The sequence below is a fragment of the Bombus fervidus genome, chromosome 6, assembly GCF_041682495.2.
Source record: "Bombus fervidus isolate BK054 chromosome 6, iyBomFerv1, whole genome shotgun sequence".
NCBI lineage: Eukaryota > Metazoa > Arthropoda > Insecta > Hymenoptera > Apidae > Bombus > Bombus fervidus.
Window position 1 is genome coordinate 16,066,582 of NC_091522.1, and position 27,360 is coordinate 16,093,941.

The window sequence follows — 27,360 nt, forward strand, 5'->3', positions numbered from 1 at the left end:
CGTTGATATATGTTCGATCCTGGAAGAATCTGCACTACCGAAGGAGAGACATCAACGCTTTCGGTGATTGGGCTAGAAACAAAGAAATCGACGAAACAAAGTACTGATTACAGAAAAGATTGATGATTTTTAGAACCAGTGACCGTGGCATTGTGGGCTGTGCCCCATCAAATGACCACTCTTTCGTGCAAAGTAGAAACTGTGCTATCGAAAGTCCAATGCCACTGGATCCACGCGCCGAAAACTCATATTTTTCAGAATATCAGTGAAACGAAAAGGTAACTTTTCTTCTTAATTCAACATTGTCCAAACTGAGAACTTTCTAAATTTTATCTCTTTTTTTTTTTTCTTTGATTTCTAGACACAACGTACAGATGGATTATCATACAGGCGTATGTACCTTGGAATTCAAACCCGATCATTCAGATTTAGGGAATTGGATGTGCAAATTTACTGTTCCAGACACTGACGAAGAGATAGGAAGCGCAACACTCGTTCTATTAAATAGTCTTGGCGGTGAGTATTATTAGATTTCATTATGCTATCAAACTTTGAAAAAAAATACATATAATTTTGTTTTCAATTCGATGTTGTAGATGAAAAGTTGGGATGGATCGTAGGTGCTCTGACGACCCTGATTTTATTCCTAATGATCATTATAGTTGTTTTGGTAGTTTGTAAAACACGTTTATTTATAAGGAACTCGTCAAAAGTTTTAGAAACTGTTGCTGCGTCGGGGAAGAAACGGGTTTCGCAGGTGAACAACGAACGGTATACCGAAAATCCATCAAAATTAGATATACAAATTTCCGAGCCAAATCAAAATGTAACAAATATCGATAGCGTTCTTCCAAATAGAAGCCCACATTTATACGAGCATGTTGGAAAATATAGGAAGTAATCGAAAGAGTACAAAAATCTCCGAAAATGAGTTAAATTTGTTCTTTTGAAATCTAAGTATATCGTAAAATCAAAATTAACTTGTAACACAAATGTATTAATAAATAAAGATATAATAATAAACGTAAAAAGTTAGAAAATATATTTTATATAATATAAACCTTTTATACAATAACTATATATGTATATATATATAATGTGTGTGTGTGTGTATAATGCGCGTGTGTTAGTAACTAAATACTATTTAAAAGCATCCAATTGTGACTGTATTTTCTCTAGATTATGATACAGATCTATAAGTTCTTTCTTATCGAATTCCACTGTTAATTTTGATTCCTCTTCTCCTGTCAAATTCAACTGCAATAATGACATTGGCCGCGCGTCTTTTTTGATAGAGGAAGATGCAGCTTGAATATTTAAACACCAATCAATGTCTTTAACCTAAAACAGAATAAATTAGTATAAAATGCATGTTTTTATTTCCTATATCCATCCATGTAGATAATACTGATGGTCATTACCATCGTGACATACCTGAACAGGAAATATGGACATCTGTCTAAAATGATCGATTATTCCTTTACTGTATGTAATCCATGCATTTAAAAATATTTGAATTTTCTCATCATCCGTTTTAAAAGTGTCCTTCAAAGTGTTTTCCATCAATTGCGGTTTTACAATATTGCAAGTAGCTTGTTTGTAAATCAATATTATCGCATCTAAAAGGCAAGTTAGATCATCCTTATTCAAATCCAAGGAAACCAATAGTTTTTCCTCTTCTTCTTCACTGAATATTTTTGTATCAACAGCAGACTGAAGTGTCTGACAAATACGATTAATTAGTAAGCGGAATTTACTGTTGTCTACCTGATTCGCTATTTTTAAACCTCGTTCGAGCCTAAAACAAATAATGCCGATTTAGATGAAACAACTGAAATATGAAATCACTATACTACGAATCTAAAATTTGCTGAGTGTCGTTTATCGAACAAAAAAAAGAAAAATGTTTGATAAACGACACTCGCAGCAAATTTTAGATTTTTCTATTTTTTTAAGATAATGCTTATAAGTTACAATAAACCAATTTAATAAGAATTAAAGATTTAAATACTACCGCGGTGTCACTGTGATCCATGAAGCCATGATACTTGACACATTTATAGGTTATGCGACTAACTCGAGAATAAAAAGTTGAAGAAATCAATGAACATGATTTGACATTACATCTTTAGTATTAATTTAGTTAATCAACGCTGAAATTTTAAAAAATAGCAGTTAGTTGTGTGCAGCATTCTTATATCACGAATTATGCATGTATTTAGGTGGGTGTATCAGTACTGAAACTGTACATTTGATAACTTTAACATTAATTAAGATTTGCACTATATCGTATTTGTACTATAAATATGATTTACACAGATATATACTACAATCAAGAAAACTAGGTCTTACGTAGACCTGTTTTCTTCCAAAAAAAAAATAATTTAAGGTCTATCAAAAGTTTATTACCCAAACATAAACGCACGTGCGCATACCGTGATCACTGGATCAAAGTACATAGATAAGATTATGAACGTGTAGAAAACAACACAGTAGTCCGAAAATTTTCAGAATATTTAAAGATGTCCTCAGATTATACCGAATACGACAAGGTACTACTTAAAATAATTATTTCTTAAAAATAATTATTCAGATTGATATTATAACTTCAATATGTATAAGTTTAATACTTTTATTATTTTACAGGAACATCCACGAATTTTAATTCCTCAACTATGTAAACAATTTTATGATCTAGGATGGGTAACTGGTACTGGTGGAGGAATATCTATTAAACACAAGTAAATAACATTGTCTTCTTATATTATATATTAAAGTGAATATGTTAATTTAAAATAATTATTATATTTATAGAGACAAAATTTATATTGCCCCATCCGGTGTTCAGAAAGAACGCATTTGTCCGGATGAAATGTTTGTACAAGATATTAGTGGAAATGATTTAGAACTACCACCAGTAGAGAAAAAGTTGAAGAAATCTCAATGCACTCCATTATTTATGTGTGCATATATAAGGAGAAATGCTGGAGCTGTAATTCATACCCATTCAAAATTTGCTGTAATGGTGACATTACATTGGCCTGGGAAAGAATTTCGTGTTACCCATCTTGAGATGATAAAAGGTATAAAATGATAATTATATTATTACATGTATTTGTAATTATAATATATATGTATATACTCTTTCATTTATTTATGCAAATATATCAATATCATATAATGTAGGCATAAGGAATCAAAAATTGGGAAAAGCATATCGTTATGACGAAGAATTAGTGGTACCCATAATAGAAAATACTCCGTTTGAAGAGGATTTAAAAGATGAATTGGAAAAAGCTATCATTGCCTATCCAGAAACTTGTGCTGTATTAGTAAGAAGACATGGTGTTTATGTTTGGGGAGATACATGGCAGCAAGCAAAAACTATGTGTGTATTAATTTAATACTCATATTACTAATGCGTTAAGTATATCTTTTGTTTTCATCTATTATATGTCTTTCTCTATTTAGGACGGAATGTTATGATTACCTATTTGACATAGCTCTACAAATGAAACTAAGTGGATTAGATCCAGGTGCGGTTCCAAAAGATTATATACATAATAATAAGGAATAAAATTGTAAATTAATAACAATATTTTTATTCATTACTTTTACAAGATAATAAATTAATATTTCTATATATTTTTCGGAAACCATGATATATATATATATATACACATACTATTATACATATATATATATATATATACCTATTATAGTATTAATATCTTGAACTTTTGTACATCTTTAAGTATCCAAATCAAATGGTTGAAAATCTCTTCTAATTCGTTTTGCTAACTCAATTTCTTCCTCTTGACTCAATTGGCAATCTTTCCAATCAACTCGATCATCAAGATCTAATATTCTGTCTGAAGCTAATACCTCCCTACCAAACTGGAGTGGAAAGTCTTTCTTTATCCTATAATATAATTTTTGTCTATCTGGCAACTCTGCATAAAAATATAGAACACCTGGTTGTGCAATTTGCTGTAAATCGGTGTGTGAAGGTAATTGTGATATTTTAAAATTATTACATTGTGCCATCTCCTAAAACAAAAGTATTATTAATATCTACTAAAAATAACATATAATATCTACATTTTTACAACATCTAAGCAATCATAACGAAAGTGCTTACCTCAAATGCTTCTTTCAAAGCTGCTGCTTGATTTTTATGAATAGGTACAACTTGTAATTGGCAATGAGATGTTTTAAAGTTACGTTCAAAGAATACAGGTACTTTGTCCATAGTTGCATAATAATTGGTTATAGCATCTTTATATCGTTCAATTTCATCTTTTACTTCTTTTGGTAGAATAGAAAGGCTTTGATGATGTGTTATTGGTAGAATTAAGAGATGATTCTCAACCAATCCACCTCTAGCAAGTGCAACGTATACCTCTATCCCAACTGATATTACTAAATGCTTAGAAACTTCAGGACTGGATAAGCAAAACCAACACTTTGTTTGATCAAATTCTCGTTTTAATTTTTTATTAAAACCTCCATAAGATTTGGATCTTTTAGTAGTTTCTTGAGATTCCATATCATAAAAATACTGTGTACGCTTTGGTTGTTCTGATTTTTGTAGAGATGGTTCATTTAATAGCATTGATTTGGGATATGGAATATCTGTTTCATCTGTAGTTTTCATACTTAACTCAGATAAACGTGTCCGGTCAACAGGAGTCAGATTCAATGCATATAACCATTTCCTTTTTTGACTGTTCGCTACAGGAGCAAGTGCTATAAATCTTGTTGCAATTTCAGTATTTCCTTCTTGCAGACTTTGATTCCTATATGGAGGTCTTTCATAATATATGCCTTCTAATGCCGATACATGATATCTTGGTTTTACTTGGGCAGTCAACCACGCAATTAATTCTGAACCCTGATATTTCAAGTTTGGTTTATTAGGATCTAAATTTGTAATATAAGCAGGCCAGGGTGAAGTCATTAATATATCAATTCCACGAAAACTAGGTTGACCTTTTAAACAAGCTTGCTTAATTGACATTACATCATTTTCATTGAAGCAAGTAGGTTTTATTTCCAACGAGTTATTTTCTGTACCGCTGATATAAGCTATTTTAAGTCCAGAACTAGCAGTATATAATCCACGTTTTCCAAGATAAGTAAGATTTTGACAAATTTCACAACCATCAACATCTGGATAATTATTTAAATCAACTTCCTCGTTAGCGCCAATAATATAAGTTGGAACTGGTATACTTTTCATTCCACTTTTATAGTCTTCAAGTTCCGCGTTGTTTTCGCCAAAAAAATTTCCCACGCATAACAAAAAATCGAAAGGTCCGCTTTTTTTATTGATAGCATCAATTTTGTTGAATAAAAATTTAAAATGTCCTTCTACATCTCCACACATTAATACCTTTTGCTTTTCAGTCATGTTTAATAACATAACCTAAATTTCAGTAAGTAAATATATACACAATAAGTATTAGTTAGAAATTGTATTAAAAATCCATGAATTTAACAATTAAAATAGCTTTCTATTATTATTGTTGTTATTTCAATATTTTCAATTGTATAAAACTAACACTTTCCATGACTAATGTTTTACCGCGTTTTTAACGGAAATAATTAAATAACTACATACCAAACATCTCAATTTGTTACTATAAGATTACTAGTTCAATGTAGTAAATTAAAGTCCCTATTATAATAATCTGATACTATATGATAGTACCAGACTAAGTGCGAATAAACATCGTGTTTTATCCACTTGGAAAAAGATAGAGATCCTTCTATATTCCCTATAATTGAGAGAAACACTGGAAAGCATAACTATTTAAATTATCACATTTATGTGTTAATAAATAATTGTCTATGGTAGTAGAGTCGGTAGTGATGGAAACGATAAAGATGGTAAAGGACATTAAAGAAATCGTTCATTCTTTGCAAAGTACATACTTTTCTACAGTCGATATATCCACTTACATTGTTTACACTGATTTGATGTCAAACCACATCGTAAAACGATATTGTTGATATGTACATAATGTCATTCGGTAATACTTGTTGATATTTCCCAAACAATATTAAATATAGAAACAGACAATTACGTTAGAAAACTGTCTTTTTAGATTATTATTTAACGTATACATCACTTACATGTATATAAGAACACAAAGTATAAAATCATAAAAATTTTCTGCGTACATATAAATTAATTTTTATTCTATATTTCAAAACGATAGTCATCTATAAAAGATCGAAGTTCTAACACAGAGACTAAGTTAAATAAGAGAAAGTTTCCAACATTCAGTTACTAGGTAGGTATGTATATATTTTGTTGCGAATTTTCGTGCGATAGCATAGTAGTTTCAGGACGACGCTTGTTACGAATAGACTACCTTGTATCTTCAAATAACTAACATCTGGAAACGATTTCCACGTCGTAAAATTCTCTTGCCTACCTGCTAGCCGTGCACAAATTTGTGTCTATCAAAAATATGACCGTAAAAAAAATTTCCAGTAATTTACGGTATTTCCAATTTAAAGCAAACAATTTCAATCTTGACAGATGCACAAAGAATCGAATGATAATCTTATATAACCTAAAAATCTCTTGTGGCAAATAATTAACTTTAAGTCTTAAAATTATCTTTAGAAAAATTTATGCAAAGATCTTCGATGGCCTCTGAAATTTATTTAAAATATGTTTGACCGAGAACAATAGAGAGAAACCGGAAGAATTTATATGGAGAACAGCGGAAACTTACCCCTGCGCTCGCTAGTAGCGAAAAGAAGTGTAAATAAATACACACCTTTACACAATCAGCGCGAATACAGTCGCACTTATATATATATAAGACATTCGTATAACCTAGCCAGTTGCTGCGGTGAACAGGAATAATAAAAAGAGAAACACAAGAGGAAAGGACCGTTGACAAAGAGAGGCGGCAACGGAAGCAGCGCTGGAGACATATTATACATATGAAACAGAACGAGAAGAAGAGAACGGATACAGTTGGATGTGTGTCTGTGCTAGTAAAATTATGGTGGGGATAGTTACTTACATAGAGTCGACACTAGGCGTGGCATGTGGTACCACCCAACCGACCAATCAGAATGGGAGGCGTTATCTAGACGTATAACAATGCTTGGTGTAATACATAGTTCAGTGGTTCTCAACTACCCTCTATTCAACTTTCTGACTGCAAAACGCCGATACAATCCGTAAAAATCTCATATTTTTCAACGTGAACGTACGATCGATCGAATAAAAGCTAGAAATATAATTATTCGCGATTAATATCAATCATTTCCGAATAGAAATCTACGCGAACAACGTCGTATAATTGCTGCGTTATCCCGATGAAAGCCTTTATCAGGTCACGATGGGATGAAACTGGGGCTTAAGTACCGCCTACGTTAGAAATCATTGCCACAAGCGCAGCTCGTGAGGTTATGCGGCTGCGTTGGTACGACGAAAGCTTTTGCAGAATTCAGAACGATAGAGGGAGTAGGAGAAACATAGAGAGAGAGAGAGGGAGTGACGTCGAGAGTGAGACGAAAAGAAGGATAGAAAGGGAGGCGTGAACAGAGAGAGAAAGATGGAAGAAAGGGTAGCAAGTTGGAGGAACGCTGGTCCACGGTACGGTGGGGAGTCCAGCGTGCACCGTGCATCCAGTTGTATACCTAAATGCGTACGGCACTGTTTTAATAGTACACACGCGTAGTCACGGCCCAATGAATTGATCCCGCGAGGTGCATCCCCCGGATAAAAAAGATGTCGCGCCATCTTTGAGGGCACTCCCGCTTCCAGAGGGCTAGCGCGCGCATTTTCGATCGTCGACCGTCAGCCAGCACATACCTTTTTCTCAAAGCGAGCGCGCGTGTTTGAAACGAGTTCCGATTTAAAGTAGAAATGAAGAAATTTCTAAATTATCACTTTAAACCGTTTAAAATTGTCACTGAATTAAATTAGGACCAAATACGTTAAGGACGATGAAAATATACCTAGAATTGAATTATTGATAAAATCATAACTTAAAGATATCGAAATATATAACACGTAATGTTCCAACTATTAAATATTTATAGTTCTCGCGTTATTCCAACACGTAAGTGCTATACACAATGATCGTTATTTGAGATTGATCGATACATATGTAACAAGTATCGTTAAAGAGTGACACGTCCTCGATGCATTATAATCGAAAGCGGGGGTTTCCAGTTACGTTCGTCGAAGTTCCGTCGGATGATGTGCGTGAGAGGAAGTGAAGAGTAATTTTTCTCAAGACTTAAGAATCGAACGAACCTAATACGAGGAACGTTAAGTGCGAAAAACTGTGAAGTATCTATCCTTTCTGTTACGGTATACGTGGAAAAATATTTTTATCAACATTTTAGAAGAACTTTGCTCTTAAACGTTCGTAAGATGAAACGGTTAACAATGGTGTAAAGTAACGATTGACAGTAACGATGTAATCGGTAGAATTAGTTAATACATAAAGAGATTAACAATAATATTCGATGGAATTCCGCGAACGACCGAAGTGCGTCAAGTGCCGACGGCTTGATCAAAGTGTTCGCTCTTTGAGACGTCCCCGCTGCCAAAATCACTTTCGCACCGAGGGTGACTAATTGACTCTTTCCCCGGTGAAACACCGGTGAGAGTATGGGTTTATTCGAAGGTAAGTAAAATTATCGGATTTACTACACCGTCGTATTTGATTTGATAAATAGTTGTAAGGTAAGTACGAGATATAATTTATAAATATCGTAGAAGAAAGAAATATGTATATTGTTTTTGGGAACTTGCAATACTTTGGAATCGAACAAGCTCCAGATTTAAACGTGAGTTCAATTCGGAAATCAAAAGTTTCAAATTGAAAATCAAATTCGAGGTTTCAAGTTCGATCTGAAAATTCAAACGATTTTACAAGATTTCAAACTATTTTCCCCCGATGGATTTGGCTGTATAAACGATTCTGTTCCGATACTTTGATAAGCATCTCTCAAAGGAAGAACGTGCGAAAAAGGGTTAGGGAATTGCCAAAAAGGCAGTAGGAAAAATCAAGTCGTAAAATAACAGTCACGTCGATCGTTTCCGATCAAACAGATTTATGCTTGCATTGTAACATCTTGATCGAAACGTAACGATTTACACGCGCACAGGTGTAATTTGACTCCGTAGTTCGGATGCTGGCAAATTGTTCGTCTATATCCGTCGAACGTATCCCAATATATATTACGTTACGGTACCCGCATGTCTCACGAGAGATTCAAAAATCAATATTACATCCCTTTCTCGATAATTTCCTTGAGAAACTAGGATTTTGCATAATCGTCGATCCATCGTGATAAAAGCGGCCGTCGTCGAAGCATCTTTTTATATTGGTCCGATGTATTTGCATTTTCTCGAACGAAACTTTCATCGTATTATATAATAATTGTAAACGTATCTAATTAAATTATAACGAGATTATTTACTATTACTATTATTACAGTGCTTTATCATCTAAAAAGTCGAAAAATCGGACTAACGTTGTTTCTGTTAGGAGTTGCATAATTTCTCTATTCCAAGTAGAAATTGCACGAATTAAAAACCCTTCGAACAGTTTCACCGTGCTTGTTCTCTATCGATGAATCGAGAACGCGATACGCACGCGATAAATTAACGCGTAACAGGCGCGCGTGTCAGTTTTCACGGTTGTTCGACGTTCGTTCTAATCACTTAAGTGCCTCGTTTCGAAAACATTTGACGGAGGAAAGGGAAAGGGGTGGAAATCGAGTTCTCGAAGATACCTCAAGACGGATGAACCCAGCACCCTATTTCAAGATAACCAGTGCGTGTCATAGGTGCAACGAAACGCGTCCCCGTTTTCGGCGCGTCTAAACGCTGTTAAAGTAAATAGGAACGCGTGTTACGTGCCGTTACGACAAGGGGCGTGTCGTTTCCTAGAGTCATTTGTAAGGAAAATGTCCGGTTCTCGAACGTGATCCTTTTCCGTGTCCTGCACGGTACCCTTCCGTAGCCCACGAAACAGAGAAAACTTATGCGTCCGCGCAGCTGTCGCGTAAATCTTGCTGCAGAACCCGTCGCTGCACTTTTTTCTCCTTCTTTTTCCTCCTCCAAACATCAACTGCGTATTTTCAAAATTTTTTTTTTTTTTTGAACTATGTATCATTCATAATACGTAGATCTGTATTTATATTACAGCGAAACACTTTAGGAGTCCCCTTTTCTTTATTTTTTTCGTCACACGGTTGTTTTAGAATAGATTCTGAAACTTGAACTGGTTTAGTTGATCCAAATAAGAGAAAGAGCGAGAGATCGATATTAGAGATATTTTGATGTTTGTTTCTTTTTTATTTTGTTTAAATTATTTCAGGATACACGACGAAGGCGTTGTTCGTACGAGTTTCTGAGAATCCAAGGTATTCTAAACTCCGTATTCCCCGGAATCTTTATCGGAAAAATAATAAAGGATCAAGTTAGATATAGAACGGATTGTTTATTTGCTGCTGGCAGAGACGCACTTCTCACTAGAACGACGTCTTAAATGTAGATCGTCGATTAACGCTGTTACATACTTTGAAATTGAAACGTTTTCAGCAACTAATAATAGTAAGATTGTAAAGTCCGCACGAGTGTACAGCATGCAACATCCTGGCACGTGCGTAAACATCACTTAGGTAATTCCAACTCTCAGCTACGCGACACAATAGTCCCGGAATAATCACATTTTGCAAATTCAAATTCGTAGAAATTTAAAAATGGCAATGGCAACAATGGTAACTTCTCTTCGGCGACTTTCTTCGTTGTTACCAACAATAAAGAAACGTTCAGTTTCTATTTCTCCTGCAGCCTTTCGATTTACTTGATGCAACGGTTCTAAAATTAGACTCGCGCCAAAAATTTATTTAGTCTGTCGCGTTCCCGTCCCTGCTATCGGAAACAAATCAAATTTGTCGACGTCGTTAAATCACGGCTTGGCCGTTCAACGCCCGAGACCGAGAGAGCAAATATACAGAGGCCCATAAAATCGCGTTCCTACACGAATCACCCCCGTGCACGGGTTGCCCGACGTCACAGCGTTGTCGACGAATTTTTATGCCTCCTACTTTTTCCTTCCTTTTCTCTCCGCGCTCTCTATTTCCAAAGAAAAACTTCTTCGTTAATGACTACGCGTATCGTAGACGTCATTTACATTCCAGTACTCGTGCTTCGCGATACAAAGCTATTCTCTGTTCACATTCCCTTTCGAGCGTCACATCGTCTATGGTAATTCGATCGATAAATTTTACGAGCCTTGGAACAAAAATACGTGAAAATTTTATAGACGTATTTGGACTTTTATTTTATTACGAATTACTCGAATTTTAACTCTATTATTGCTTCCAGTCTGTCGTATTTTTTCTATCATTAAATATCTTTTTTACGTTTGAAAAAAATAAGAGGAACGGAGTCTCGTTTCAATTTTATATCAAAGATTTTCCTAAAACATTACGAATTCGTTTTCCGATCAGAACGAGCCGAGACACGAAGAATTCGAGAATTTTAACAGAATTAACAATTAGGAAGTCGTGTCCTCGTATTTGTCTCTATTTCCTCGTTGTTTGAAGAGGAAACGAAGGCGTGAACATAAGAAAAGTGATCCCGATCATTTTCCGGAGGGATCTCGCTTAGGATCAGAGAAGCCGCAAAACGGTCCAGCTGTTACACGGTCTTTTTAGCGGGCGGATAGGTGAAAACGACTTAAGCGTTTCGACATGTGTAGAAACACGACATCCGATACTTCCCTGAGACCTCCTACCGCGGTCGGTGCTTGTCCGATCAAGATTTACGACGTTGCATCCTCTAAATGGCACGAGATCGCCGGTACACGCATTATCGCGCTCGTTTATAGCGCAACAAGTAAATAAATTTCACGCGACTAGTCGAGAACCACCGTTCATCCGTATTTTTCCATCTCTTCTACTCGTGCAATTATTCATCTCGTAATTGTACCTTTTAACAAGTTTTATTCGCTTGTCTCTCTTTTTTTCATTTTTACCGTTGATAGCGATTGTTTCATAGCAACGAAGTGGAAATACGTTCGATACGATCGTACAATGAAGTTACGACGATCGATGACTACGAGGAAAAATAATCACTACGAATGATCGTGATTGTTCGAGCGAAATATTGCAATGAAAAAAAGAAACCGACCGCGAAACGAAGAAAAAATTTGTTTCTTCGTCAAACGGAATATAAATAATGCGATTGACAGTCTTTGACGCATAAAGGGGTGACGTAGTCCTCGGCAACATCATTTTTCCTTGAGATACAAAGTGACGAGGTTAGAAAGGAAGAGGGGATAGAGAGAGAGAGAGAGATAGCTTCCTTTACGTGAAATCTGTAACCATTCTCGTGCATGTAATTCCCACATGACTAAAATGGGGCCCCCGTGGTGGGGAGATATGTAACATCGGGATCCTGAGTCAAGCTCGAAGTTTAGTTTTGCTTACGACGACTTTAAGTTCCGCCGTCTCTTGTCCTCTGACCCGACTCACCGAGTCGAAGAAATGATACTGAATCGTTATTATCTTCGGGAAAGTTTCGTGCCTCTCTTTGTCAGTACGATCCATGTGCTACGTATCATTCGCATTTGAGTAAGTGGGCATTTGGATAATCTGAATACAATATGAAGAGTGAGTATTTATCCTGACTCTAAATCGACTTTGCAATTGTATCTTTAGTACTATGTGCATAACGTTATTAAAAAGTCAAAGTTATTACTGGACCGCAGATCTCGTGTATTCGTGGAAAATTCGAAGATGCGTAGAATGCGCACGATACGAAATATTACGGAAAAAATATTAAAACGATTGTCCATCTAAAGTTCCATTTTTCTGACTTACATAAAAATACAAATTCTCACAAATATCTATAATATCCGTTCATAGAAGTAATAATCGCGTTTTATCGAGATTCGATTGGTTTTCGTTTTTTTTTTTTTTTTTTTGCCCCCGCAAAGAAACTTTTGCCGACGAAAGGAAGCGATTCGCAGGCAATTTTTCTCTTTTCCTGTTAACGGTCGCGTTCTTCCGTTTCTCGAGCTACGACTTCCAATAATCCTGCTAAATTGCTAGGCCGTTCGGTCGAAGTTCGTCCGTGTATCGGGTTGGCTTAGTGAAACGGGAGAGAAATCGTTAAATAAAAGCGGCCACGGATCTGAGGGCCGAGGGAACGTGGCGAATAGTAAAAAAAGAGCAACGTGTGTCGCGGGTCGTCACGGCAGGCAACCCCCATCGTGGCTTATGGCGTACGACCACGTGAGATTCAAGAATTTCGTCAGGCTCTGCGTTGCCTTTTGTCATCGACTGGGTCCTGGGCCCAGTTCTTAATTCGCAACGGCGACAACGCCGACATTACGACCAACTAAATTAACTTTACGTTATTTCTCTTCCATTCCTTATTGATACTGATAAAGAAAGCAGGTAGAAATAATTTTTCTTACGCGTTGTAAATTATTTTTGACGATTTAAATAGATACTCTCGTCCTTTCGGGATTTTTCCATTAAGATTTTGTTACTTTTTACTCCGCGATTCCTTTTGTTGAGAGTTTTATTATACCGATGACTCGATCGTTAAAAAATGTTATCAATTATACCACGACAAAGAGCGAAGAATTTCTCCGCGTCGTTTTCTTCGTTCGACATCCTCTGTACGCGAAAAATGCTTCACGTAGAAGAAACTAGAGTTTAATGATTTCACGGTGATCGTTGATAACCTTCGAGATAGTTCTCGATGTACCGTAGCTGTCCCGTTGTCGTTGCACTCACATGCATATTTTTATTGCGCGTGTAGTTGATGCTTATGATATATGCAAGTCTGATTATGGTACAAGATGCCTCGTCAGCATAACAGACATCCTTGTTATCGTAGCGGCGTCCAAGGTTACACCGTTGGTACTTAACCGAACACCGATTTGTTCTTCCTCCCACGTTTATTTCTCGTCCTTTTCGTTTCTACGCGTTTTGATCGACACGCCGCTTCTCACGCGTGAATGTCTGGCTGCATCCCAGCTCCGTCAATTAATTCCATCACCCGATAAATATCTGTATCGCGCGATTAAATAACCCTTTTTCGGTCACGCGCCTGCGATGGAGAATTTGTGGCACTTCGTTCGTCGATCCTACCGACGATATTTTGCAATCGTTACATGTATTATGTATAAATAAACGTGTAAAGCCCGGTTTTAAAAGCGGAATAAATTAAACGCGTGATTAATCGTCCGATGAAACGAGTCTGTTTTTTATATTTCGCTGAGTCGTCGATTTTCACACGTGTGATTCGTGATTCTTCGTGGCAGCGATTTTTCATAGCAGAATATAAGGCAAACCATGGTTTAGCAGAAGGCCAACTCGCTTTCTTTGACTGCCTCTCTTCTCTGTAGCGAAGGCGTCACGGACCGCGAGACGAGTCGTGGCGTTTACAGCCGAATCGAATGGCAAAAGCAACGAAACACGGACCCGACGAACTCCTGCTTCGTCGGAACCTATTGCCCGTGTGTTCCATCTTACATTTCGTTACAAAACAAAGCATTCGTCTCCTCAAAATACACAGAAAGTCTGTTACTAAAATCCGTAAACCGAGAAAGAAAACCAAAAACAACGATAATGAAGTGAAAAATACCGATTGGCGGGGCTGCGCCAGTGAACAGACAGTTTCACTTCCAAGTAATCAAATTTATAGTCAAACGATATTCGTATCAATGAACTTTCGCATCTTTGATTTGATTTAACGATTTAAACATTGCATCGTGTCTTCTTATTGCTGCGAGCCCTTCGAAAAAGAGGATACAGGAAAGAATGTATAGAATTCATCGATCGATGTTATTCGCAAGCACGATTGCGCGATAGTCAACGAACAATAGTAAACAAAGTATGTAGTAACTTCGAATGTCATTCCATACATTGTATGCCGCGTGATACTCTTCAAGGTGTACCAGGAAACGAACAAATTCGCTAGTCAATTGTTATACTTTCTCTGAAAGTGGCCTCGTGGATTCGCAGAAACACTGCAAATATACGACCCGTTTTCCTTTGACGCGCACCACCTCCGAGCGCTGATGTATACCTCGGGGTGAGAGTGCAAAAACGAGGAGGTGATAATAAGCCGTAAAGACTGTGAGACGCATCAGGAATGCGTGAAGCGTTTATTCCCTTTAGGTTTACAACGGCTGGATGTCGAGCACAGTCCAATCATCAAAGTGGCAATATTTCAACGAAATTATTGCGTTGCAAGATGTCACTGATACTTGCAGCGTTTTTTCTCTCCCTCTCTCTCTCTCTTTTTCTTCTTTTTTAAGGTACACGACGAGGATTCATTTCATTGAAACATAGCGCTAAATTTTTTGAAGGAACGGATACTTGTAAAATTTGAATCGTTTATCCATGTATTCTATATAATTCATTATATATAATTAACAAACGCGAGTGTAATGAACATTTTTCGATATTCATGTTCATATCTTTTAGAACAGAAGAACGAAAGACGAAGAATGCGTCGCTAGTGATTTATTTAAGACTCTCTAGGGTCTAGACGCTGCTTTACAAATATTTGTAGTAAACGCTGATCTCCTCGACTTCTTCTTTCTTTGATTTGTGTACTCAAGTTATATCGATCTCTATATCATAATTCTTCCGCGCGTCAGGGTGAAAATCGGGGATTTTAACGGACCGCGGAGATCGTTGGTGTTGTCCTTTCCCTTCCTTTGATTTAGACGTGACACGCTATAGTTTGTTCAGCAGTTCTCCAAACGCTTCTATAATCGAATCCTTCCAATTGTTAAGTACTTGTAACATATCATCGTATTCAAAATATAATTAATATAGTTAGGATACAAAAAAAAGCGTTGAAAGAATTTTCAATCAGGCTTCGAAGTAAAACGAAGTTTCGGTATTTTAACTGGAAGAAAATGAGAAACGCGAGAATTATCTATGAAAATCGTGACGTCAATCAAACAGCGAGGAAGTCGGATTGCTTGGCCGCGAGCCAAAGCGTAGAATAATGGTATGTTAATGTTGGCGCTAAGGATCGTATCGTTTTAAACAACATTCCTATTTAACGACCCCTCTCACGATCTTCGAGAACTTTAGAAATTATTCCTTTAATTAAGGTCGCGTAAAAGTGTCTTGGAAATTTTTGCAAGCTGACACGCCTTCTCTCTCGCGCATCTTTCGTATTATGAAAATGAAATGCGTCGGTGAAGTTTTGACAGAAAGACGTAAGATGAAGTTGTAACGGAATACGGTAAATTTCCATAGATTTTCTCAGTGAGCAAAACCGTCAGGCGTAATTGGAGAATATTTTTCCTTGCACACGCTCGTCGCAACGATGCGTCCTATGCAAGCGACGTATGTAGGATGTTATACTTTGTAGAGTGTGGCGTCATTCAACGCAGTGTACGTGTCCAAGTGGAAAACACTGGCGACACCAATTATCCATTTTTGCACGGAATTATCGCCGTCGACCGAGATAACGGTGACCATGCTCGCGTCGCGTACAAATCGTTTACAAAGAGAAGATACTCGAAAAACACCATCGAACTTGGAATTCCGCGATGGCCTTGCTCGTTATCGCCGCGTGGAACACCTCTCAGATCAAAATAATAAATGAACACCACCGATGCATCGACAGCAGTCACCCTTTTACCTCTAACAAGTTTCTACCACGTTTATTATGTCGAAGAAACAATCTTTCTCTATTAAAAGCATAATTTTAATCGTTGCGCTGAATATTTCCCGGCCACGTTTAAAGCTATACGACAAATTATTCAGTTTCTGTCGAGTACCGTAAATTAGTTCGCTTTTGCTTCCACTGTCCGAGATAACAATTGTTAATGTACGTATAGGGACGACTGGTTGCTGTCGGTGTGATTCTTACCGGTTCGTGATCGGTACCGGGGATGACACAGTGTACGTTGGGTGGCCATTTTAGAGGCATGCCTGGACGATCAGTCACACTTAACGTCAGGACTGAAGTGACTTAGTTTAGGGCTGTTTAAGGGCGGGCTGTTCGCGGATGAAAAGCTTGGGGGCCTCGCCCATTCGAGACCGTCGGGGTGCGAGTCTCTCTCTCTTTCTCCGACGTAGTTCCATCGTTTCTACCCTCTCCATCTTCTCAACGAGGTACCAACTAACAACGTGAATGAGAGGGCGACTTCTCTACTAGCCAGTCTTTCTCCTCCGTATGTTCATCCCTCGTTCTCCCGCGTCTTTTTCTCCGAAAGCACTCCGAGAACTATATCGTCGTTGCGACTAAGGTACGTACGCACACGATCTCGCGGGAACGTTTCGCTTCTGTGCACGCACACGTCGTTGTTCGCTGGTTTACGCGGGTAGTTACGTACGAGGGAGGCTTTCTGACGCGCGCGACGTTTCCTCTTCGTCCCGAAGGGTTCTTAGGTATTTCTCTTTTCCCTCGTCCACGAGGGAGCAGATTGTCGTTACTCTAATTGTTACTCGTACGTGTCATTGTCAGTCGGATAAAATATCCCCGTTTTGCTTCGCCCTACAATTAGCGATCCACGGGGACAATAGTCGAAACTTCAATCCGTTTCTGAATTCCTATCTGAAAGCGCGTTTTGTCGAAGCGTGCGATGTATTTCCAAGAGGACGACAGTTCCGAAAGAGTTCCGAGAAAGTAGAACAAATTCGGCAGCCGTCTACAACTATCCATCTACCGCATGCGACATCTTAACGATACGATCGTTGCCTGGCACGAGTTTACAGGCCTATACACTTACCTCTCACGTTTCAGCATCGCGACTCTGGCGTCTAAACAAGGTGTCGAATTCGTGGGTGGCCGGTGCTGCTGATCCACCAGCCCATTTAACACTTTTAACGTCCTTAACCTCGGAATACTTCAAAATTCGTTGATCTTTTATTGGCTCATCCTGTCGCCAGTTAACTCGAAGCAGTATCGTCGATCACAACACTATGGATCGCGCTTTCGCTTTCATTCTGCGTACACACACACACACACACACATATAAAATGGCTACAAAACCTATTTGCACATATCCTTACCCTCTAACGAGGTATTTTTTATCAGGTTCTATACTTTGTTTTCGCAGTATCAAATTTTCCTAGACGCATAAAGGTACTACCGACCGATACGCGATTTGATATACCCGAATCTAATTAATTAGCACGTGGATGCTATAACGAATACAATAGTTCCGTAGCTACCTTTGTCTTCACACGCTGAAGATATCAGTTTGCGACAAAGAATTACCTACATACACTGACACTGCATCGTCACTGCATTGGCATAGCATTTGAGATAACCAGCAAAAGATAATCGCGCAAAAATTCCATAAGCGAGCGAAACTTCCTTTCGAATTGTTCCAAAAGAAAGAACAGAAGCGAACCGTGAATTCTCTGCTCCGTCGTTACCTAGCACGAATGCGACGAATGCACACGCTTCATAGCGAGAAATTGGTAGCATGTTTCTTTTAAATAAACGCTCGGCCAACGCAATGAGATCAGCCAGCTTGTCGCTCGGTGTGTATCAACGTTGGCTGAAAGACGTAGAGAAATCCGAGGTGCACGATTCGAGGAGTAAGCGTGGAACGGGGGAGGAAAGGTGTAAGATTACCGTCTTTATACGTTTCTCGACTGGCTGTTGTTTGTTGGGTTCACGAACAACATTGTAAGTAAATGGAGTAAGTAGTGGAGACCGTGGGGTTATGCTGGACGGGGCCACGTGTTGTACCGTCTACGTATCAAACGGTAGCTACGTAAGAACGCAGATATGTCAGCCAGCGAAGCGTAGACCGGTCTTCGTGATTCTACGTGGTCAGCAAAATGGAAGAGAAACATGGCTCGTAGCGCAATTTAAACGCGCCGCGGTTCCAAGTAGCGAAGACTCCACGTGGAAGGAGTTCATGCAACTCAAGCAGAAGGTACTTTGATCGTTAGAACACGTGTTGGTGCTTCCAGATAGGAAGAGAAAAGATATCATCATAAAGAAATCGAATGGTTATTTAGTTTGCTTCAGTTAGAAACGTTAAGTTCGTGTGGTTATAAGGAGTATTTAAGAAATTCTACCGTCGAAATATCATACGAAATATGATGCGAAAATATGTTGTATAGTTAAGTTACAATGTTCGTGGATCGAGTTGTTTGGGTATCAGTAGATCGTCGATGTTCAAACATCTACGAGAAACGTAAACGTTCAAAAATATACGGGACGCACCTGACAGGTAGAAACGCATCTAGAAAATATCCAGAGTAAAATATTTATTATAATTCGACACGTTTGTTTTGTATAAATTCATATTCTTACGAACATGACTAAAGAAATACCATCGAGACGAAAGCTTGTTTTACACAGTATGATAGATACTTTGGATATTTTGTATATTTTTACATACCATGTACGTTCTTCATTCCTTATTGATCCTTTAAACGCGTAAATATTTCTTGCGAACGTATAAACGTTCGCAGTCTATTTGTAAAAAATAGAAATCTAATTAGATTCAATTTTTATAGTTGTATATTACGTATAAAGTTACGTAAATATTCGCAGTTTCCTTTGTTGCATATTTGTGCGTCGTACAATGACCAACCTACGAACTTTTTGACCGAATCGGTATAATCGAACGATGTTCGCTGGATTCGCAACAATCTCGTTAATTCCGATATTTGACCAAAATGTCCGATAAGGTGTAGACGAGATAAACTGTGCAGCTTGTACGTCTTCGGAGCGATATCAGAGAGGAAACAGGCGTCGTTCGAGAACCGAGGATTAATATCGAGTGTACCCTATAGTTTTTGAGCAAATATGCAAGATCCGTGTGCGCGTGGGAATAGTGACAAAGATAATATTTGTTGAGATTTACACGCGTGCCGTGTCGACGTTATTTTCGTATCCGTAATACCGCCGTGTCTTCCATGATCGAGCACACACGAGCCGTGTGTGCAAGCGAGAAAATGGCACGGTTGTTCGCGCGCCGCAAATACGCGCTCTATGAAAGTGTCGGAATGCGTGCATCCCTCAATGAGAATAAATTGTCGATTATTCCGTCAATTCCGAGTTTACACCGATGGATGCGACAGAAACGTAACACCGGGTGTTCCCATCCGGTGAATGCGCATCCCACGCGTAAATTTTACGCGTTTTCCCTTGAACATTTTCTGAAATGTTTCGGTAAATACAACGACAACCGAATATCAAATATTCCAAACGTTTCGTAGAAAATATTCGATGATAAAATTACACGGAACACTTTTAATACAGGGAGAAGATACAAATTTCCGATTCGGATATTTTCATCCGACGGAGGTATGTCCTTGGAGGATAAAATGAAATCTTTGAGACGTACGGCTAAGGATAAAGTGGACTTGTCATATGGCGCCAAGAAGAATCACATTGGGGTAAAACGTGGCCAATTGTGTTCGTTCTTTTAATGGAATAGGTCCATACTCGCTATCGTTCGTATCGTACCTATGGTTAACGTAAATATCGTGCTTTATGCTCGAACACGCTGTATGCTAATATTTAATTTAAGCTACGATCCAGTTACATCATCGTACGGTCCTCCCAAACAGGGGAATGAAATTCAATCGCGACGAACTTGGCCTTTACGTTAATTTTTCTTATGCGTTAGCATAAATTCAATTTCGTTGTTGTACAATTTTTCCTATTTTCATAACGATCGCAATTTCATCCGATATTAAAGAATTTTTACATAAAATACCGTATCCTTAATGGTTCCTCTTCTATTCCTATAATCGTGAATTTATAACGGCACATGAGTTAGAAGACAATTCAAATAATATTGTTGTTTCGCCTTGGAGTATCAAGATAGTTAGGATACACGTAATGTAAGAATAAATAAACTCCGGGCACAACAACGTCGCCGCTACGTGCGGCCGTCGATCAAGGACAAATTCGAATTTTCCGACTTTCCCCCGACCCGTAAATAAATGTACGCGATCGCGAGCAGTTTATAAAATATCCATTAGCAATTCGACTTAGTAATTTTTACTCCGTACGAGCGACTATGGCAGGTATAGTTTGTATAATAAATTATTATTTTAAATATATTCGACGGTTTCAGCAACGAGCAATTTCGTCCATTAAATCTCAAGATCAAACCTCCTATATACCAGTTCCCCACAAATTGAAGCGATGTTTCGTTATAATTATTTTCCATCTTCACACCTTACTTACTTTCGTCAATCGTTCATTTCGCATTTACTACACTTGGACCTTCGATCTTGAAATTTGGTCGGTGCCAAAAAATGACAAAATATCTTCGGAAATGGAGTTGAAATTCGTCCCACCAACAAATCAAGTCCTGTCTACGACCTAGACCAACCACGTCGACTAGTCAACCTTATTTCGGACTGTTAAAATGCGCAAGCACACTCCCGGTCTGTTGTGTCGTGGGATCGGTGAATGGATTTTCTGTCGTGACCAAAGGGGGATGATGAATCGCGCATGTACCAGCCCCCTTGTCTTTTTGTCCAACACGAGGGCGTTCTTAGGACGTAGCAGAATGTACGGCGGGGGTGTAACAGTCAGGAAAAAGAGCGCAGGGGATGGTTATGCGTCGTATCCGACAACGAGAATGTAGGTGAGCCGATGTTAAGCCGTTGCGGAGTTGCAGGCTCGCGCACCCTCGAAAATGCATTGAGACGGTCACGAACGACAAGGATTGTGTTTCCTGTGCCCCCCGTTTGTATACGACTTTTCTACGTGTACCACCGTAATCGTTCAACGATGGTAATTCACGGTTTGACCTAGTATCGCACCGCTGGATACGCTCCAAAACGAAACCGAATCGATTTGTTGAGTTTACCAAGGGTTTGCTCAAAGGACCGAGGAATTCATTAATTCTAATGGTCGACCAAGTCGCATTGAGGTGTCACGATCCAGACATTCTTGTTTTCTCAGATCCTACGTTGTGATATTTCTTTGAAAATTCCAAATGATTCCTGATTTTGGGAAACGTTTGCACGTAAAGACGTTTGGGAAGATAATAGACTTGTCACTGGATGGGTCGGAGATTTTGGAATTGGTAAGTACGAGGGGAGAGAAAGATATTCAGATTTTCGAAACGTTCGAGAAAGCGGGATTTTTTTAAACGATATCGTGGATCGATCAAGGGAGAGAATATCGCTGCTGTCTTGTTTTGTCAGAGAGCGTTCGAAATTCGTTTGTTTAAAAACGACATGCGTTACGAAACGCGGAAGAGAATGCGTACGTGTGTTTGGTTTCATTCCTTTAACGATGTTGCTTGTCCGTAAATATTTTACGAATTCCTCGTGCAAGTACGACTGATTTTAATCGACGTGACTGTTTCTTTCCTTATTGATATATAACGTGTTCAACGAATGACAACAGTTTAGAAATTTTCTAGCCACTCCACCGCAAATTGTAATCCATAAATAGAGAAAGCTTTAAATTGAACACCGTCAATCAACAGGAATATTATTATATATCATTATATATAAAAAAGTCAGTTAAATATCATTATATACATTGAAATGTTATAAGTATATTACTAGACTATTTATTGCGTACATCGATCGTATCTCCTGTACAACGAAATATTTTTCTTGTCCTATCCGGACAAAATTTTTGCTAACCACTTCATAAATATAAAAAATAGGATACCCAAGAAAAATATTTCTCTCCTAAAACGAACATCCCGAAGTCAGTTTATCCTTGAAAAAATCAATATTTATGAATCGATGACCTCGAATGACACGTTTCCCCGAATAATCCTAACCAAGCTAAGGTGCAGATACGAGTTGCAACTAAATGTAGCTAAGATGTACCGCGGGTATTTATTGGCACGACGGTTCGCAAATAAACTACCAGCCACCTTAGCTTCTTTGTTTTGAACCGTTATAGTCTCGTCTTAGTCCTGGAAAGGTGCAAGGATGACGATAGAAGGCGAAGAAGAAACACATGTTTCGTATTAAATGTTTTCTACCTGTCGACCCGGACCAAGGCGTATAGAAAGTATTTAACAGAGAATACCAAAGTAAGCTTGCGAGGGTAACGCCAAAAGACGAGAAACGTGCTTCCTAAGGTCGTGGACATTGTGTTCCGGTAACAGCAGGTTCTTTCTTTTATGCGGAACATTTTAGCGACACATGTTTCCTATTTCGAAATGCACTTTGCTCTTGGCAAAAACGTGCATTGCAAGGTGATTATATAGCCCAGTCATAAAACGAGGTTCTAACCTGTCACAGTCTTCTTGAGGTTTTTGCCCCGGAAGAATTCGCATACGCGATGAGATCGTCGCGTCGCAAGCTTCGTCATCGGGCTGCGTACTCTTTCCGAATATCGTATCAGAAAATTCTATTCTCGCTATTGTTCGTTTCAACGCTGAGTCAACTGACAAACGATTCGTTCCTCTTATCCAACTATATTCTACATTTTATCGCAAAATTTCCATCGTTTTTATACAAAATGTTGCAACGCAGTTTGGCGAAATTAGCAAGCGTCTACTTCAATAATCTCTCGCATAATTATCGTATAAAATACAGGTGGTTACACGTTTTTTAAAAACGTAACAAACAGGTGATAAATTTTGTTTCGGAACAGTAGTTCCAGCGATTACTCTTGTAATATTTCAATAGTTCAAACTTCGGTCAGTTTTTTCTCGAGATTCACGAGTAATTGTGGGTAGAGTCGAGGCCTAGCTACGGGTGTTTTGCAGTGGGAATTCCAACAATGGAACAGTACGGCCACCAGCAATCGCCTTTGCTTTCGATTTTGTCACCCGTCATCTCGATATATATGACGGTCCAGCACGGACCACTTGGGCTTTCTCCGACAATCTCTGCTGTTTTTCTCTCGTTCGCCCTTCCGTTCTTTTTTCTTTTTCCTCTGTAGCTGGTCTACTCTCGTCTCGTTTCATCTTTCTATCTCGTCTCTCTCGCCTACAACGGAGAACTCAGACAGAGAAGATTTTACGTGCGTGTACAGAGGGGTCTTTCGGCTGACCCTGCTCCAAGGGTGGAGCTTAAAATAAGGGTGGTACCTCACGGCTTACCTACCCCATCGAGAAACAGCATTGGGGATGAGATGAAAGCGAAGGAACAGCGGTAGGAGGAGAGATATGCCGGCGAAGGGAAAGAGAAAAAGACGAAACGCGACACGAGGTTTCCACAACTTTGTACGCTAGTTGTAATTTCAGTGCAAAGGACGTCAGTTGCGGTGCGTGTCTCCCTTGTCGAGATTCATCCCATATGCATTTTCAAGGTCGTGATAGGAATCGAAATTTTCAAGTTTCGGAGAATTCTTTCTCCGTTTTATTTCTGAATCTTTTTCTATTTTTGTTCCCGTTCAGGGGAAACTGCGTGTTAATGTGTATTAATGATTATATATATGTGTGTGTGTGTGTGTGCACGTGCGTATGCGATCGAAAGAAAATGTTAGAACAAATTCGATGATATAGCCGAGAGTTTTGTGAAAATTGTTCGAGTTGTTCAGGACGCGTGGTCAACTCGATGTTACGACGAGCACGCGGAATCTTCCAAGTGTCCAAGTGTCCCGAACGAATTCCTGTGTAAGTGTTAATGTCAGTAAACGTATTTGATCGAGTTGCGCGCGTTCAACGCGATCATAGAAGATGGCGCCCACCGGCGAGTGTCACGGTCGTTGTGTTATTTTAAAGAGCGATCCTTATATCGATAGTTGGAGACGGAAACAATCTCAGAAAGATATCGAAGTTTGTTCCAAAACATGTCAGTTTGAAAATTGTCGTCGATTTACTTTTTCTCGAAATAACTCTTTCAACGTCTGTTCGAGCTAGTTGGCGATCGTTGCGATCCTTTCGCGAGGACGTACAACGTGAAAAAGAAAAATAGAATCTGTTTTATCAAATTGTTTCGATAATCAGATTATTTCCAGACATATCTACTCGTCGTTAATTTTTCAGTGCCTCGTAGCGTCGTACTTGCTAGTTCCAATTATTGTTCTTAAGCTCGGTCCATTCAGGCTCTTTAAACTTACACGTTCATGAACCTATTCGTTCCACAATCACGACAAAGAAGAAAACTTTACGATGTTCTTTGTACCTATAGGGAATGAATGTTTTTTAACCGTTGATTCTAAGAATACAGGGACAAGTACAACCGATTCATTTCTACGCTGTTATGCGTGTTAACTCCTCTGTGGTACTTCTAGGTACTACGTTAATACGTACCTCTAGTCTTCTCGAGTCTCCACATTCTTTATTTTCCTTTCTCTCCGTCGTTTTACGAGTGAAACTAATTAAAACCGAGAATATCTGAATTCGTTTCGTCGAGTTTTCTCGCTAGATACAAACGCTTTTACTTTACTACTAAACTACTTTTAGATATTTGTTCGTCGTATTATTCTTTCTTACGAAATAATCATTGAGAAATAATCGAAGAACGAAGACTCTCTATGTAGAAGTAAATGCGTAAGAAAGATACGAGGCTGTATGCAGTGAAATTTTCCGTAGTCGGCGTATATTCTTATACACTTTACAGGGAAGATGTTGAGATCGAGTCGCGGAATTGGTGACTGAAACGACGGAGCAGGAAAAAAATGCATTATTCAAGCAAATTTCCATTCGTGAGAAGTCTCGGTAGATGGGTAGCTACGTCGTTAGATTGCTCTCTTGCCGGCGTTTTAATGACGGTTTGCTCCCTTTGCTTTCGGTTCTCATAACGAGCAGCTTCGGCGTCGTTATGGCATTCGGTGCTGTATCGTTGTTCGACGACGTCGATCGTGATATTAGCAACGTTACGTCCGTGAACTCTTTCCTACAGCACCGCCGTTTCTTTCTCATTCCTGCATATTGTTTACGTACGTTATCTTCTCTTCTAATTTTCTGAACGTAAAACTCTTGGCTTAATGTTATCCTTCGTTTCTTTCCTTCCAAACGCTTACTTAAATTTCATATTTTATGCATTCTTACGCTTACTTAAATTTCGCATTTTATAATTGTAACGTTACCGTGATATTTTTCTGTTTCAGACAACAATTCTTCTTCAGATACTCTAGACCTCAGCTCGCACAATCATTATCCTCTAAACGGTAATTCTGTCCCTAGTACGTCCGGCCCGCAGGAAGTCGTAATGAAGGAGAAAAGCAAGAAGGCAGCGCGAATCCGCCGCGACAGGGAGAATCAAGAGTTTCTGGAGCTCGCAAAGCTATTGCCTGTACCGGCCGCCCTCACGGGCCAAATGGATAAGGCTAGTGTCATCCGATTGACGACTAGTTACTTGAAGATGCGAGCGTTGTTCCCAAACGGTACTACTCTAAAATATCATCCCATAGAACATAGCATTTCCAACTAGAAAACATAACAATGTAACTAGAATTTCAAACTGTTAACCCATTCAGGGTCGAGCAATATTTCTTTACATTTCTTAAGATCTTAGAATTTAGGTGAAGAATATTGCAACGAGAAAGATATTAAACGACTCCTTGGAATTCCTTCTCTCACCTACAACGTTAAAGAGAAAGATCCCGTGATGTTAACTGATCGAAAAGAATCGCAAAAAAATTGGTCTTTAACGAGTTAGTAAATAGGAATCGAGAAAAATTCGCCAATTCCGTTCGTGGATGCTTAACGGGGTTCGCTTCGAAAATAGTCGGAGAAACAAATCGATTGGTAATTTGTCCGAGTGAGTGGTTACGCGGGGCTGATACTACGCGGCGAGTAATAAACTTCACTTAGCGGTAAACGGATTGGAACGATATTCTTTGTTAATTCAGCCACCGGACACTTACGCGCAAAGGGCAAATAGTATCGGATGAGATGGATGTGATTGCGCACTTAATGCATTGTTAGTCCCCGCTGCTTTGTAAGCAAAGCATGGGGGCTGTTATAGTGTTACAATGGCTTCCCCCGTCTCACCCCCTGTCCTCGCGTTCTTACGACATCGATGAATTGAATTTCAAGTGGCTGCATCCCTCTAGAATACGGTCGCGTCTTTATTCTTCGAAAAAATGAAAGGAAAGGGAGAAGGAAGAGAGAAAAAAGAGACACGTCGCCCACTCTGTGACACATCTAGGGTGTTCCTTTTTTCATTCGCGTGGAAAATTAGCCGGTGAACAGGTGAAAGGGCGTGAAATACTTTCAAAAGGATAAATAAACTCGTTCTGTTTCGATCGTTCGTATCAAGAAATCGCCACTCTCTGACGATAACGGCTGTGTTTCGTCTAATCGTTACTGTGAAATTATTTAATCGTCAGCCAGTGAATTTTATCGATAATCGCTTACCTAAAAATTATTTCATCGAATAATTCCAACGAGATTGTCGACCAATGAGATAAATATCTGTGATATCAGGTCGCAGCACCGTGCCGCCGAGGTGGCAACGATCAAGCCA

General features: G+C 38.7%; 5 protein-coding genes across 10 annotated transcripts in view; 3 read left to right on the top strand and 2 right to left on the bottom strand.

Annotated features, from left to right (window-relative positions):
• LOC139988244 (uncharacterized) overlaps positions 1 to 1,042 on the top strand; it is a 29,016-nt gene extending 27,974 nt beyond the window's left edge. For all 3 annotated transcript variants that reach the window (XM_072005427.1, XM_072005426.1, XM_072005428.1), the window contains exons 9-11: positions 134 to 278; positions 362 to 516; positions 597 to 1,042. In XM_072005427.1, coding sequence (XP_071861528.1) covers positions 134 to 278; positions 362 to 516; positions 597 to 901 — 605 coding nt within the window. In that variant the 3' untranslated portion in view covers positions 902 to 1,042. The remainder of the gene's footprint in view (positions 1 to 133; positions 279 to 361; positions 517 to 596) is intronic.
• Vlet (COMM domain containing 10 protein valette) lies at positions 1,020 to 2,153 on the bottom strand. Its single transcript, XM_072005436.1, has 3 exons — positions 2,015 to 2,153; positions 1,435 to 1,798; positions 1,020 to 1,341 (listed from the first exon to the last, which is right to left on the bottom strand). The coding sequence occupies exons 1-3, from the start codon at positions 2,041 to 2,043 to the stop codon at positions 1,141 to 1,143; spliced, it is 594 nt and encodes a 197-aa protein (XP_071861537.1). The 5' UTR covers positions 2,044 to 2,153; the 3' UTR covers positions 1,020 to 1,140.
• Positions 2,154 to 2,410: 257 nt separating this feature from the next.
• Positions 2,411 to 3,598, top strand: LOC139988249 (probable methylthioribulose-1-phosphate dehydratase). Its single transcript, XM_072005435.1, has 5 exons — positions 2,411 to 2,552; positions 2,647 to 2,741; positions 2,815 to 3,083; positions 3,187 to 3,388; positions 3,472 to 3,598. The coding sequence occupies exons 1-5, from the start codon at positions 2,523 to 2,525 to the stop codon at positions 3,575 to 3,577; spliced, it is 702 nt and encodes a 233-aa protein (XP_071861536.1). The 5' UTR covers positions 2,411 to 2,522; the 3' UTR covers positions 3,578 to 3,598.
• LOC139988246 (CWF19-like protein 1) lies at positions 3,580 to 5,623 on the bottom strand. Its single transcript, XM_072005433.1, has 2 exons — positions 4,142 to 5,623; positions 3,580 to 4,050 (listed from the first exon to the last, which is right to left on the bottom strand). Exons 1-2 carry the CDS (start codon positions 5,423 to 5,425, stop codon positions 3,751 to 3,753), a joined length of 1,584 nt encoding a protein of 527 aa, XP_071861534.1. The 5' UTR covers positions 5,426 to 5,623; the 3' UTR covers positions 3,580 to 3,750.
• Positions 5,624 to 7,668: 2,045 nt separating this feature from the next.
• Positions 7,669 to 27,360, top strand: part of Sim (bHLH transcription factor single-minded) — a 31,831-nt gene continuing 12,139 nt past the window's right edge. Inside the window, exons 1-2 of one of the 4 annotated variants that reach the window (XM_072005431.1) lie at positions 7,669 to 8,666; positions 26,000 to 26,275. In XM_072005431.1, coding sequence (XP_071861532.1) covers positions 8,651 to 8,666; positions 26,000 to 26,275 — 292 coding nt within the window. In that variant the 5' untranslated portion in view covers positions 7,669 to 8,650. Of the gene's footprint in view, positions 8,667 to 12,463; positions 12,670 to 25,999; positions 26,276 to 27,360 lie in introns of those variants that run through there. The other 3 variants (XM_072005429.1, XM_072005430.1, XM_072005432.1) reach the window with 3 other exon arrangements.

Bases quoted from the DNA above. Each gene is read 5' to 3' on its own strand.
- Vlet (XM_072005436.1), bottom strand. From the start codon at position 2,043: ATGGCTTCATGGATCACAGTGACACCGCG. The intron at 1,799-2,014 runs GTAGTATTTAAA...TATTTGTTTTAG, and splicing joins TGGATCACAGTGACACCGCG to GCTCGAACGAGGTTTAAAAA. The intron at 1,342-1,434 runs GTATGTCACGAT...ATTCTGTTTTAG, and splicing joins TGTCCATATTTCCTGTTCAG to GTTAAAGACATTGATTGGTG.
- LOC139988249 (XM_072005435.1), top strand. From the start codon at position 2,523: ATGTCCTCAGATTATACCGAATACGACAAG. The intron at 3,084-3,186 runs GTATAAAATGAT...CATATAATGTAG, and splicing joins CCATCTTGAGATGATAAAAG to GCATAAGGAATCAAAAATTG. The intron at 3,389-3,471 runs GTGTGTATTAAT...TTCTCTATTTAG, and splicing joins TGGCAGCAAGCAAAAACTAT to GACGGAATGTTATGATTACC.
- LOC139988246 (XM_072005433.1), bottom strand. From the start codon at position 5,425: ATGTTATTAAACATGACTGAAAAGCAAAAGGTATTAATGTGTGGAGAT. The intron at 4,051-4,141 runs GTAAGCACTTTC...CTTTTGTTTTAG, and splicing joins CTTTGAAAGAAGCATTTGAG to GAGATGGCACAATGTAATAA.